This window comes from Bombus impatiens, unplaced genomic scaffold (assembly GCF_000188095.3).
Source record: "Bombus impatiens unplaced genomic scaffold, BIMP_2.2 scf_0276, whole genome shotgun sequence".
Classification (NCBI taxonomy): Eukaryota; Metazoa; Arthropoda; class Insecta; order Hymenoptera; family Apidae; genus Bombus; species Bombus impatiens.
Genome location: NT_176695.1, coordinates 109,863 through 123,817, shown reverse-complemented (window position 1 = coordinate 123,817; position 13,955 = coordinate 109,863). Strand labels below are relative to the sequence as shown.

Genomic DNA, 13,955 nt, shown 5'->3' with positions numbered 1-13,955 from the left:
TTATGTTATAAAACACGAATTAAATTAAACTTTATTTTTCCTGACTTAAATCCAATCAATTTGTGTTTCGTACTTTTATCATACAATATGATGAACATAGTAGCTTAAATATATTTGTAATATTAAATTATGTGCAATATTGAAAAGTTTATAAAATTTGTAAACCAAATACTATTTCAAAACCGCTAGGCTGAAGTAAAATTGTTTATAAACGTAAATAAGATGTCAAAATCTCAAGTCTTATCTTTGTGCTAAGATGAAGTTTTGATAAAACCAAGAAATAAATACAATCTTCAGCAAATTGGGATTAATTATTTACATAATTTAACATACGAGAGAATTTTATATTAACAGTTCCGAATTACATAGAGGAAAGAGTGGTAATATGGTCTCTGTTATGCCTCGAAGTTTAATATACGCAAGTAGGGTCGTGTAAGTAGGTAAGTTAGGTCGTGTTCCTAACCGTCTTCTTTGGTACTATAGTGTCAGACGGATATCGTCCTCTAACAAAAATCATAAAAGCATTTTTTAGTAATATTTTGAGATGGAAAGTAAATAAATAAAGTGAATTCTTCTGTTTATATACAAAAGTCACACACGTATTCTTCTTTCCTTCGCACTTTTGCATTCACTCACTATGTTATGCCGCCTTACGACCTGTTTTCCATTTCCCCTTTTTAGGTCGTAGAAATACAGGGTGATTCTAAGCGAAAAAAGAAGTCGAAAATATAGGATAAAAATTTTGTTTTTAATTTTTGCATCGAGACAGCGATCTACAATGAGATCCGTTATAACGAGACATGATAAAGTGCACGCGTACCGAGCGAAAATTCAAAGTCGATTTTCTCGAAACCAAAGCCTCGAACGAAAAATTGTTATTCTATATTTTCGACTTCTTTTTTCGCGTAGAATCACCCCCTTTCCGCTTGTACCACCAGTTACCAACCACCCTGTATAACTTTCTTGATCTAGGAGAAAAATTTATCCGAGGCATGTCTGTATTATAATGATCTGATTACAATATAAATAAAAAATGAAATAGCACTATAATATTTCAACAGACATAGTTTCGGGAACTTCAACTATATTTTGGAAAATATCAAAGATTCAGTGATCGCACTTGTGTATATCGATTCTACGTACCTTTCGCAAATATATTCCAACACACGACGCTTCAACTCACTCAATTTGCAAGAAATATTCCTTTTTCAGGATGACGAAAAACGGAATGTTTTTCAAGTTATATTATTTATGCTTCTCATTAGCGAAAATAATATAATAGAAATCTGTTTCTCTATATACGAATGTAGTAGATGCAACAAATGACGTGTTTGTTTTTTAATATAGAGAATCACAAGGGGCCATATTACCACCCCTTCCTTTACTAATTGAAATAGTTCAAAGTTAATTATTTATCGTTATATATAATAGAAGAAAATAATTAACTCCATTATATCATAGCAGAAAAAAATGTGTAATTAATTTCATATTTTATCTCCATTCTCCTATGTCAAAAACATAATTAAATGGTTATGGTTCTATACCAACAGCTACCCAATACTCTATCTTAGCATCAATACGAAACTTGCCGATCTCCAAATTATAACGAGTATTCTATATGTATACTACAACCCTTTGGAGCGTGATCATGTAACTGAATAATTTCCATCAGTCAGCTGGCCTCGACTTCCCCAGAGAATTACGATTAACCGTAGTATCGAGTCGATGTTGGTAACTCTATCAGAGAAGTTCTTGGTGAATCATCTTAACTAACACCTCGATAGAAATGTCAAGTTTCATATAACTCGACATACGTTCGTGGAGATCATAATTGAGAGAAGACATCAGTTAAGATTCGTGGATGCAATTCACGATGATTTTAACTAGGATGCAAAGAAACTTCTTTCAAGATTCCTATAGGTACGGCCGTGGAATGTGTTGGACAGTTTTGTGATAAAATACTTGCACGTTCCTCTGACTTGGAATGGATGCTCGTGGTATGCTTTAATTTACTAACTTGGCGACGTAAGTTAGCCTTCTGCGAGTTTCTAAGTTTAGTCTGGCCATGAAACGAGAAAATTATTCTATTATATGTTTCTATGCTGGTAATAATATCTTGAAAAAGTTTCATATTTCATTAAATATATTATCGTAACGTGTGAATTATAGGGAAGTGAAGTTCAATTGGAGAATTTTGATGGTTTATTGGAAACTCGCTATAATTACATTTAAATATTATTCAATTACCATTAATCCATTTGCAAGAGTTTGAAATGATAAAAGAGAAATTCACAAATATTAGTCCAATCAGAAGTTGAAATAGCAAACAGGTATGTTATTAAATACAGTGGATTATATTACAGATAATAATATTATGAAAACGATTCATTAAGAGAAGTACATTACAGTGTATACATTACAGTTCATTAGAAAACAAACATTTCACTGATGATCATATCTTTGTCAAAAATCTGTAAGAACTATATAGAGATAAAATCTCTGATATGTATTATCATCTTAAATTTACATAAATACGTTTCCGTGAAAATCTTACAGAACAGTGTACATTTGTATCAAACAGAGTTTGGAGTTCTTTCGATGGAGTTCGAATATTTTGTCCCGCGAGAGCGAATAGAGAAAGGTGGTTTGCAGTATTGCTTTCGTGAACATCACGAAAAGTAGCAATTGCAGCGAAATTCGCGGTGGAAATTGCGAAACTGGAAGCTCTTTGATAGGGTTTCGTCCAAGGAATAAAAGTATCTGTTGCAATGCGAAAAAGTAATTTTTCAGATCATGCTGGTTGTAGTTCCGCGATGAACTTTTAGATCGTTTGGTAACCATTCCGAAAGAATACTCTTTAAAGTTTCTTAAATATTAAAAAGACTATGATAATTTATAGATAACTCTACATATTTTCAACAAAATTCACGAAATATCGTTTTTAGGCTATTATGAGAAGATATTGGTAGAAATTAGTTCATTTTTACCTTCGTTGTATATGTTGTATGTATATATTGTGTATATATATATATATATATGTATATGCATAGTACAGCACATTTACAACTTTACAACTTTACATTCGTACCACTAAAGAAAGTACTCGAATTTAAGTTTAATTTGTGCTTGTATTTTAACTTATTAATATTATTGTACGATGTTGGAATCTACAATTATAAAGAGGCATTAAATATAAAATATCTAAGTTTTCTCACATATATTAGTATAATGTTAAACTTAGAAACTAAATAGATATTAATTAATAAAGTAAAAAATTGTAAACTGTACATAAAAACTTTGGTGTTGAGAAGGACGAAATGATTTTACAAGTAATCTAGATTGTTTTCTTTCGCTTAGGATTAAGTATACAATCGAGATCGAAATTCGAGTACGTGTATTCCAGACCGCAGAGCAGAAAAATAACTTGGTCCCCATTGAAAGAGTAGCAGATCAAACAACTTTAAGAGAATGCCTTTCAGGGACTGTTCACGATTTAAATTAGAAAGCAGCCTCCGTTTTGACACAGCTGAGAAAACAAACGACCACTCCAATCTTCAGTGTTCATCCTCAAACTTGTTAAAACAATTCGAAATCTCGAGCGGGTTTTCGTCGAGGAAAAACGTATAAACTTGCGAAATTTTTTTCAACTTTTCTAATAACATCAGAGTCGGAATACTCATCACGCTTTGATGATTAATAAGTCACGTAACAAAAGCAATATTTTTGACGACCGAACTGGACCTGGTGATCAAAATGGGCAAGCGATTTTAACAACATAATAACAATATTAGCGAATTTATCGATAAACTTCAATAAAATTCTGTGATGTATGAGCCTTTCAAAGATCAAACTTGTCAACTCCACTTTTTTCTATCAAGTCTTCAGTTTTATTATTCAGCTATATAATTAACATTGGACATCTTAAAAAACAAAGAACTATTTTCATAGATTTATTTATTATAGGAAGACAGCTTGATTCCTTTGTAAACACAAATGTAAATGTTAAGAAATAGTTCTTGTACTTGGCATTTTAATCTGCAATTCAAGTTACAAAGCTGGTCAACATGACTTCTAAGGTACTCATACTTATTGTTTAGTATCCATCAACAAAATTGAACAATGTAAATTGTTTGAAAAGAAAGTTGGAACAAAGCCCTGCATGAACGCAACATTAGCCCTTAATGGATTAATGCACGCTTCCTTCCAGACATCAAACTTAACCATCCCAGTATTCGACCAAGCTTAGTTATGAAGTTAGCCTAAACTTTCGGCAACCTCTTATACAAAGTCCACGAAATATCCTGGCGAAACACACCGATTAATTCTCCATCAATGTTCTTAGAATCAAGACACGAAGCTTCGAGAACTAACTGGATTCTTTCAGCCTGATTGCCTCGATCGGTCAAATTAAGTAAATCAATTTGTACATGTCGCGGGACGTGTCCACAACACGTCTGATCACCTTCTCTTCAAATTGCAACGCGATTTGGAAAGCAGTCAGAGAGTGGGACAGACACGTCTGCGAGGGACACCGCAATGCCACAGACGCTCGTGACAAATCTCATGGCTGACTTGCAATTGTAATGTTTAATCAGACGTGTAATTATGTCTACGGTCGATGTTGCCAACCACTCTCCAGACCAGAGACGAATGAAATTTCCCTCGCATTCAGCCAAGTCGAATATTCGCGAGTACGTGATTACGCGATTTACTACGGTCCGCACACGCTGTTTCCGGCTCTTTCGCGCGGCCCCCTCACTTCCGGTTCTGCCTTTTCCCCTACGCCCTCTCTTCGAGTAACGAACGTTCGCCAACTCACCCCCGAAATGCTTTTGAACGAGACAGTTGTTTAAGAATTTAATTGGTGAGTGCATGTGGTTGTTGAACTTTGATATTTTCCTTCCTGAGAAGTGTTTTGAAGAATTTTTTTAGGTTTCTCTGTAAAGTTTCAAAGTTTCTTTAACGACTGTTTAATGTTATTCAAGATATTTTCTATGGCTTTCTAACGCGTTTGTACGCGCCCGAACAGCCGCAGGTTCGTAAAAGGGTTGAAGGAGGAAAGGAGGTATAACCCAGAAAAGTTATCACAATGTGGACTGTATTGGTTTTTTGGATGCGTGACTATTAACACTTTGACGCCAAAGTGGTCATTGGTGTCCGAAGTGCTTGAACTTCATACAATTGTAAAAATTGAATGAAAATTGACAGTTAGGGCATTTTGGATATAACCGATAAATAGAAAATACTTTGAAATAAGAAGTGTCCCATTGAACAATTAAACATTTTTACTAGAACATCAATAAAAAGAAAAACGAGAACAAATCTTGCATCTAACGGTGCACTGTGTTTGCATCCATATCTTTGAGGGGTAATCTACGAATATTATTATAAACACACCTTACAAAATAATCGTAAATGCTGCTTTACAATCGTATAATTGAAGTTAAAAGTGTGAACATACCTTACTATTATATATAGAATGAGCAAATACTGTTTACTAATATCTTGTACACGTTTCAACAATATATTGTGGACGTTTTGCTTACGACGAAATAACGGATGCGAATGGTTTGTTGAAATAAACGAAACCTTGTTATAATATGTCGCTATCAATTGTTACCAAGGCGCCACGGTGATCACCCGTGACCACCAATAAGATAAACGGTCCATTGGGGAAGAATGTTGTCTTACATCATCAATTTATTATTATTTTGTCATTGTATGCTTTGAATAATAAAAATACTCCCGTGGCGTTCTGAGCGAAACATGTGATTTTGGCGTGGCAGACAAAGTGTTAAGGGACTGTCCCTTCTGGATATAATCCAAAATATCAACTGCTATGTCGTGTCCGGTGGTCAGACCACGACCTTCGCTTTTCGTAAACTGACAGACGACTGATTTTTCGTATCTGATCGTAGACAGCGCCAAAGTCCCCCAAAAGACCCGTAGTCTCTCCTTTGCCTCGCTATTGACTGCTCAAAATAGGGGTGAAGGATAAAAATTTGCTTCTTTTACAGAGTGGTTTATAACACCGTCTGCGCTTCAAGGTTTTTCGGGTCTAGACACCTTTTCGGGCCCGATCGACAGTATCATAAACTCTTACGAATTCAATGTTTCTGAACAGCGTTTTTATTAGTCGTTAATCTTTCACGAAATTATTTATTATTTTAGTGCGGAAAATATTAAATATTTGAGGAATGTACTATACAAATAGTTGACTATTTAAATATTTTAGGTTTCTTTTCATACTTTCGATAAATATCTTTGAACTATATACGTTTTCAAAATGGTTTCAAATGCGATCAATATGCAAAATCATAATAGTCGTGTCTCACTACAGCGCTAATGAAGTTTCATTATATTTTGTATAACGTACGTAATATGTTCATAACAAGTTTTACAAGTATTCAAGTGCTTTCGTGAATCTCTGAATATTACATTCTTCGATTTTGAACTTTATCAATATAATCATTACAATCATGTCTCATTGAAGTGCTAATGGAATTTCGAAAGTTTTCGTGTCACACATACAATTTTCCATTCATTGCCAGGCAAATCTAGAGCGTCTTGCCCTGGGCGCCAAGATTTTATCCTAAAAAAAACATGGAATTTCACACAATCTATGCATTATTATAAAAATATTATTATACATAAAATATTATTATATAAAATTTCCGTTCATCCTTTCTAATAATTTCTAACTAAGACTTATTCCGTGACCAATTGCAATCGATCTAAACTTGTTCTTTTCCTTTTTGTTTTATTATTTAATTTGTACTTTACAATTTGTCCAGCTGGACATTTGGTAAATTTTTCTTACTTAATTGCTAAATAACATATGAATGGTTACCCCCAATGGAATACCATCGTCGAGTACTCTAAACTTGCAGCGCAAAATACGAGATATGTCATAATCTGAAGTCTCGTCGTATATCAATATGTCGGAGATGAAAGGAAAACCGGAACCTTCCCTTTGCAATTTTGGGAAAGCCTTCTAATGCTTTAGCTTAGATTTTATCATAGCTGTAATTAAGCAATTGTTGTCATTCGATCTGATTGTAATTGTTCGATATTTGTGATAGCGAAAGTGGGTTCGAGGTGACAACTGGTCGCCGAACGTAGCTACGGTCACGGGATAAACGTTCTGCCTGATCGGTTGTATCGGTTCTGTGGATCGGTTGTATCGTTCTCCCTAGAAATCACATAGAATTGTACTTTGGAGATGTCGATATAATGGGACACACGTTGTATTAGGAATCAAACTCCAGACAGAAACTGCCTAGCAACGGCGTTTGGAACCTTCTCGATGCCTCCAGCGAGCATATAACAAACAAATGCAGTCGTACAGCGAAAAAGATATTCATCAGATATTCATTCGTGTGATCGCCTTGGAAAGTGATACATCGAGCAATTTACCGAGTGTATCAGCAATCGTATTTTCTTGTGTTCAAAATTATTCTACGCATAGTAAAGAGTTATCCCGTTGACCGTGGATTCGTTTGAACCCAAGAACATCGTTAATAGCGTTTATTAAACTCATTATTCGTTAAACTTATTATTCGTAAAACATATTATTCGTTGATCTTATTATTCGTTAAACTTATTATTCTTTAATCTAATCATTAGTTAAACTTATCGTTTGTTAATCTTATTATTCATTAAACTTAATATTCATAATATTTTGTAAAATCTTGTATATACGCGTAAATATAATCTCTGTTTCGTAAAACGATGGCTAATTCAAACAAAGAATCGTTACGCGCCTTAAATTCTAATGTTAACCCGACAAATATATATGCTTACTACGAGATATCTCGTGGTTGGTAGTGAATGGGCTAAATATTTTCGAAAGGTACTGTACGAAGATCTTTCCCGTGTATTTAGAATTTATGTGGCACACTCATCATGTTAATAACGTTACAAGTGTACGCACAGCGTATTAGCTGGCGGTTCAAACATTATTGCGTAGATAGCATCGTTCATAAAATCCCGTGGGATCCCGTACAGTTGAAATTTTCGAGATATATACGATTTTCTTGTCAATGTCACCTATTCTGGTCGCAACTATCGCGTCCGCCCGCAAATTTTCCATCGAAACACACGTGTTCAAATTCGCTAACAAGTCGACACCGAATGGTAGACCGTAATTTTGATACATCGATGAAAATGATAGGTGAAATTTATCTGGCTAGGACATGTACCACTACTCATCCGAATTTGTAGAGTAGCTGGATTTAATCGTTGAGATATTAGTGTGATATGGAAGATATCGAGTGGTTTTTGAATTTTCGGTTCTGTTAGTGCATGTTGAAGTGACGTGATGGGTTATAATCGTGGCTTTTACGATGGACGTTCATCTCAAATAGAGTAAATGTTTCGTAATATATACATCAGGAAATTTTGTGAAATAATAAGAATTATTACTATCAATGTGATACCTGGGTCATTTGCAATGAATACTAATGTACGAATATTATAATTTTATGTAAAGTCTGATTTAATTTGATATAGATATATAAAATGAGTTTCATGGTACATACAGAATTTCATAATACGCAAAGTGTAGCGGAATTTTAATAGTAATTCGTATTATTGTAGTTTCAAATTCATTCGTTTTAAATATGATGCACATTATAGCTGAAAATGAAATTTGATGTAGAACAGAATAAAGTAAATGTTTCAGAGCATTGAATGTAACAATAATATAACAATCTACGTTTCAAAAACCATTTTTAATTTATATATGCGTATATCATGGTTAAACATATAACTTGATGCAGAATAAAAAAAAAGTTTCATGATATATCACAAAATCCTAAAAAATGATAAGAATTATACAGTACGATAAAATATTAAAAATCGTTTAATTTATTATCCATACATTATGAAATTTATTTTAACGTATAATAAATCTAGTTAACATTTTAGAAGCACTTTCTGAGTACTATGAAGGATCGAAATTCAACAACAAATGTCAATTGTTTGAAAATACACTACATTGGCTCGGTTCCCATTCGATAGAAAGTTTAAAAATCTCCATTTGAGAAAGTTTCTCTTAATTAAACGTTGGCTGAGACGCGCCTTGACAGCGGAATTTTATTAACATTGTCCGTGTAAGGAGAGACTAACTCTTCGTAATTAAGATGAGGATACGATTTCAAACGAGGAATAAAAATATCAATAGAGAGCACTTTATATTTTCAAAGCATATTTTTTATGAAATTTAATGAATAATCGATGAATTTACTGGTCGAACCTCTGGGCGTTCTTTACAATAATTTATTAACTAATGATATGAATCCGTCACAATAATAATATTAGGTTGTCCGAAAAGTGTCTTTCTTTTACAGACGCGTCTTTTACAACGATGCATCTTTATACAAACATGAAACCTAATCTGTCGAACGTTGTGATCTTTATTTTGATAGAATAATATAATTCGATGAAATACTATAAAACGGGAAATGTGCATCCATTATTTCCTTATAAAACGTAAAAAACTTTTCGGACGACCTAGTAATATTCTTTAATATTTTAACGTCAAATAATTGTAATCTATAAAAATTTATTTTTACGCAGAACGAAGATGAACGAAATGGAGCAGATCCCTGAAGGCTGAGAGCGAGCGGATCCTCGATATGACCGGCTGGAGAATGCGGCCGACCGCATCGGCGCTCGGCGTCGTCGCCATTGTCTCCATCATGATCACTGCCATGCCGTCTGGTAAACATTCTACTGTATTTTATAATATCGTTTTATTTGTACACAACAAAAGATGTACATATTTTTTCTTGGAACATGTGAAATCTTTATTATATATATTACATATAGATTTATTGAATCTTTTCTATTCCTCTAAATAATTGTTTCAATTCGGTGACTATCAATTTAGAACTAGGAGTCAGTAGATTTCCAAACGTTTGTAGTTGAACACCACATTAGAAACAAGGATTCTGCAACGTGTTTCCTTTATATTTTTAATATCACACTGATGAATCGAAATACTTGTTAGAGTTAGAAGTTTGTTCCGTGCGATAATTTGAGCAATTTCTCCTGACCCTGCTTATTGCACAATATATACCGTTTAGCACCTAATTTCGACCTATTCAAAGACGCGATTCTAAGTGTGTTCCTTGAATGAGATGGACTGAATTGGAGCATAATGAAACTCAGCTATTTGGTGAATTTTACTGACTAATGAATTTTCTGAACTACGTGAGCTTGGTAGTACATTCTCGGCTTTTGACATCGATTTTGAACTACAATTTTCTTCCTGGTTTACCTCTTCCAAGAGTCATCCTCCTGATCGAGAGTCTTCAAGATTGCTGTTTAGCGTGCCTCCATAAAAACTGTGGCGGATGAAAAGAGAGTCGTGCGTTTCGTCCCGGGACTACCGATGGACTCGTCAGTAAGGCTATGCCCGGTATCCCCTGCCTTAGACGTAGAGGGAGTCTCGCTAGGTGCGGTATTTGTATCAATCGCTCGTATATTCGACCGCTAGCGAGTTAGACAGACTCGTTGTCGTCGTAGCCCTTTAGTGTTGGCGGTTGGTACCAGCGGATGGCCCGGGAGGTGTAGCGCCGCGTTGATGCCTCGACCTGTCAGCGTCCTGTTGATACCGATCCGCCACAAAACAAAGACTAATTAGCATCTCCGTGAAACTTCGTGATCCTTTCCCATCCGCAGGAATCATGAAAGGTGGCCTCTTAGATAGACGACTATGTCAAAAGTAGACAAAAAGAAAAATAGTGAGAAATGACCGTTTGGAATCCTTAATTTATGATACGGTTGTATGTAGTAGGAATTCAAATGATCTTCTAGACGTGGAGTTTTTTTTTATTATTTAATTTGTACTTTACAATTTGTCCAGCTGGACATTTCGTAAACTTTTCTAGCTTAACATTTTACCGACCAATAGCTTATTAATCGGCTTTTTATCGCCAACGATCTTTTTCATTATTTGAGCAGTAATTTGTTATTTAGTACTAAGGTACCTTGCTCAGTTGCGTTGCTTTGTAAACTCCCACAGCTTTATACCAATTTGAAAAACTTACCGTTCGCGATGAACGAAAAGAATGGTATTGGAGAGTCTAAATCGAAACAGAGCCGGTGCCAGGGAGAATCTGCGCCCGTGTCACGATGACCGTGGGAATGCAGCGAAAAGATAATTATATCTCAGATACCTTAGCCATCAAAACAGTAACTAAGCAGTAACGGAATCCCCATGTACCCGGCATCCAGCGATAACCCCTCCACAGGAACCAAACCCTTGACATAAAAATACCTCCCAAGTCAGTACTCGACATTCTATTTTGTTCTGTTAAAACATTCTGTATCGTTACTCTGTCAGTTTCTAATAAAATTTGTAATAACGATCATAATTGAAGTGCGAATATCTCACCTTACGCGCGGAACGTGAAATTACCCCGAATCGACGTGACACCCGAGTTGCTAAGCTGTTGAACCGCTAGCGGTTAGCAAAGTGTTAATTGATGAATACACATGTGGATGGCTACCCCTAGCGGGATACCATCTTCGAGTTTGACTATTTTATTTCTTTAGTGAGGTCAGTGGGGTGTTTTCTTTTTAGTCTTCTTTCTATGACAGTTTTGCTCGCTTCAGCAGTCAGCTGGTTTGGATGTTTGCCGCTCTTTCCTTCTATTTTTCTGCGTACCTACCGATTTCTTTTTTGATCGTTGGTATTTTTAAGTCTTTGCGTATATTCTTGTTTCCAACACCATGGGACGTTGACTATTGTTCTCAATATCTTCGATTATAGCTACTCTAGTTTATTTATCTGGCTCATTGCTGCTGTCTCCCATCACTATGGGAATACCACTGTATTCCGTATGTCCAAATTGGTTTTATTATCGTTTTGTGGATTTTTAGTTTATTTTCTATACTGAGTTTAGAGTTTCGACTAGTTAGCCAGTGCTTTTAGGCGTGAAGTGTCCCCTTCATGCAATCGCCCAGGTACTCTAAACGAAATACCACAGCCGTAGTAGCGATGATCGCTAACAATACTTTTGCTTCAAATATTAATAATTTTAAAGAGTCGGTGCCTTCCTTTGACACCCCAATTATCATTTTACAAACAGAATATCGTCCTATAATCTATAATTTTTCTTAAATATTCCATCAAACCGTACTGTTATATCACTATATACAGGGTGGCTGGTAACTAGTGGTAGAAGCGGAAAGGGGGTGATTCTACGCGAAAAAAGAAGTCGAAAATATAGAATACAAATTTTTCGTCTGAGGCTTTGTTTTCGAGAAAATCGACTTTGAATTTTCGTTCGGTACGCGTGCACTTTATCACGTCTCGTTATAACGGATCTCATTGTAGATCGTTGTCTCGATGGAAAAATTAAAAAGAAAATATTTTTATTCTATATTTTTGACTTCTTTTTTCGCCTAGAATCACTCCCTTTCCGCTTGTACCACCAGTTACCAATCACCCTGTATAACAACATTAAGTACAATAAGTACAACAATAGGTACTCGATTCATTTGCATCTTTCAACAGAATGGAATTGACGTGATAGTGTAATTTTACCATCGTATCACTGAATAGACTCTTCTATCGGTTTTTGTCGGTGACGCGCAAAGTCCGACGAATTTTCGCGACGAACGCGATTATTTACTCCGGTCACATGTATCGCTGCGTAAGCGATTCTGTTCGGCCGGCCGATAAATGCTTTGACCGTTCACCGTGCTCCATCGATCGAGTGAAAAAAACACATAACACGAGAAGAGATCACAGTTCGTCGCTTTTTATGACACTGCCCACCGCGTCGGCCGGAAATAATCTGTGAAATTCGTTTACGCGCAAACAACTGACCTACCAAAGATTAATCACGTCCATCATCGAAGATAAAACATCGTACCGGTATTTTGTGACCGAGTTACAAATATTAGTCTTGTGATTTATGTCGAAAAGCAATTCAGTTGCTGTTACCCCTTAGCATTATAAATAGCAATCGTCTTATTTCTAAATAAGAAGATTCTGATATTATTATTATTATATTAATTATCTACCAAAAATGTTTGAAATTATATTCAATTTAAGTTAGATATAGTACATTCAAAATAGTGTAATATCGTAAAGTAATTTAAATTAGGGTCGATTGAAATTAGAAAAAACCCTGTACGTCGTCCTTCTGTGGTTCGTTTACATTTAAGAGCGCCTATGTGATTAAAGTCATCTAGTTCTTACAGAGATATGAGAAAAACAACAAACAACATTAGAGCAGTTAGGATGGTTTCGTGTTTCAAGGAGGGACGACCGAGAGAGGTCACATTATGCGAATCGAAAAGAGATTGTGTTGCGAGAGTCAGAGTTGATCGAGACATCGAAGAGTAGAGTTGAGAGAATCGATCGAGTTGTCAGTTGTAGAGTTGCTAGAGAGAGAGAGAAATAGAGAGAGAGAGAGAGAGAGAGAGAGTGTGTTAGATTCGTTGTGACGAGAGTTGCCAAATAACTGTAAATTTATTTGATATAGATACGGGTATCGCATTTAGTTTCAGTTAAACAAACATCGTTTTCTGTCCAATTTATACTTGTATATTTAATTCATTATTAATAAATTGTAAGTAATCGGGAAAAAATTTATATCTTAATTTCCACGATACTACAATAGAATATATTAAATTTATGATTCTATTAATTAAACCATTCTTTAAAGATGTATAAAACAGGGACAAGTACAAATTGGAAATACTAGTTATCGCGAAGTGAAATACTATTTCACTTTGGACACTTTGGAGAAACACGGCGGATAATTGGTGTTTTCATCCGTAGATAAAAGCAAGAATAAATGAAATGAAAGAATTCAATGAATTTTTCACAGTGTTGGACATTCTATGTAACCTTAGCTAATTAATTTAACAATGCCACCTTGTATACTTAATATACAGTAGGGAACAAAAGACAATGTAAATGGTAAATTTAAGCG

General features: G+C 35.0%; 1 protein-coding gene across 1 annotated transcript in view; it reads left to right on the top strand.

Moving 5' to 3' along the window:
• Positions 1–13,955, top strand: part of LOC100748844 — a 403,660-nt gene that overhangs the window by 283,983 nt on the left and 105,722 nt on the right. Inside the window, exon 4 of the mRNA XM_024367091.2 lies at positions 9,580–9,723. Within this exon, the coding sequence (XP_024222859.1) occupies positions 9,639–9,723 (85 nt within the window). The 5' untranslated portion in view covers positions 9,580–9,638. The remainder of the gene's footprint in view (positions 1–9,579; positions 9,724–13,955) is intronic.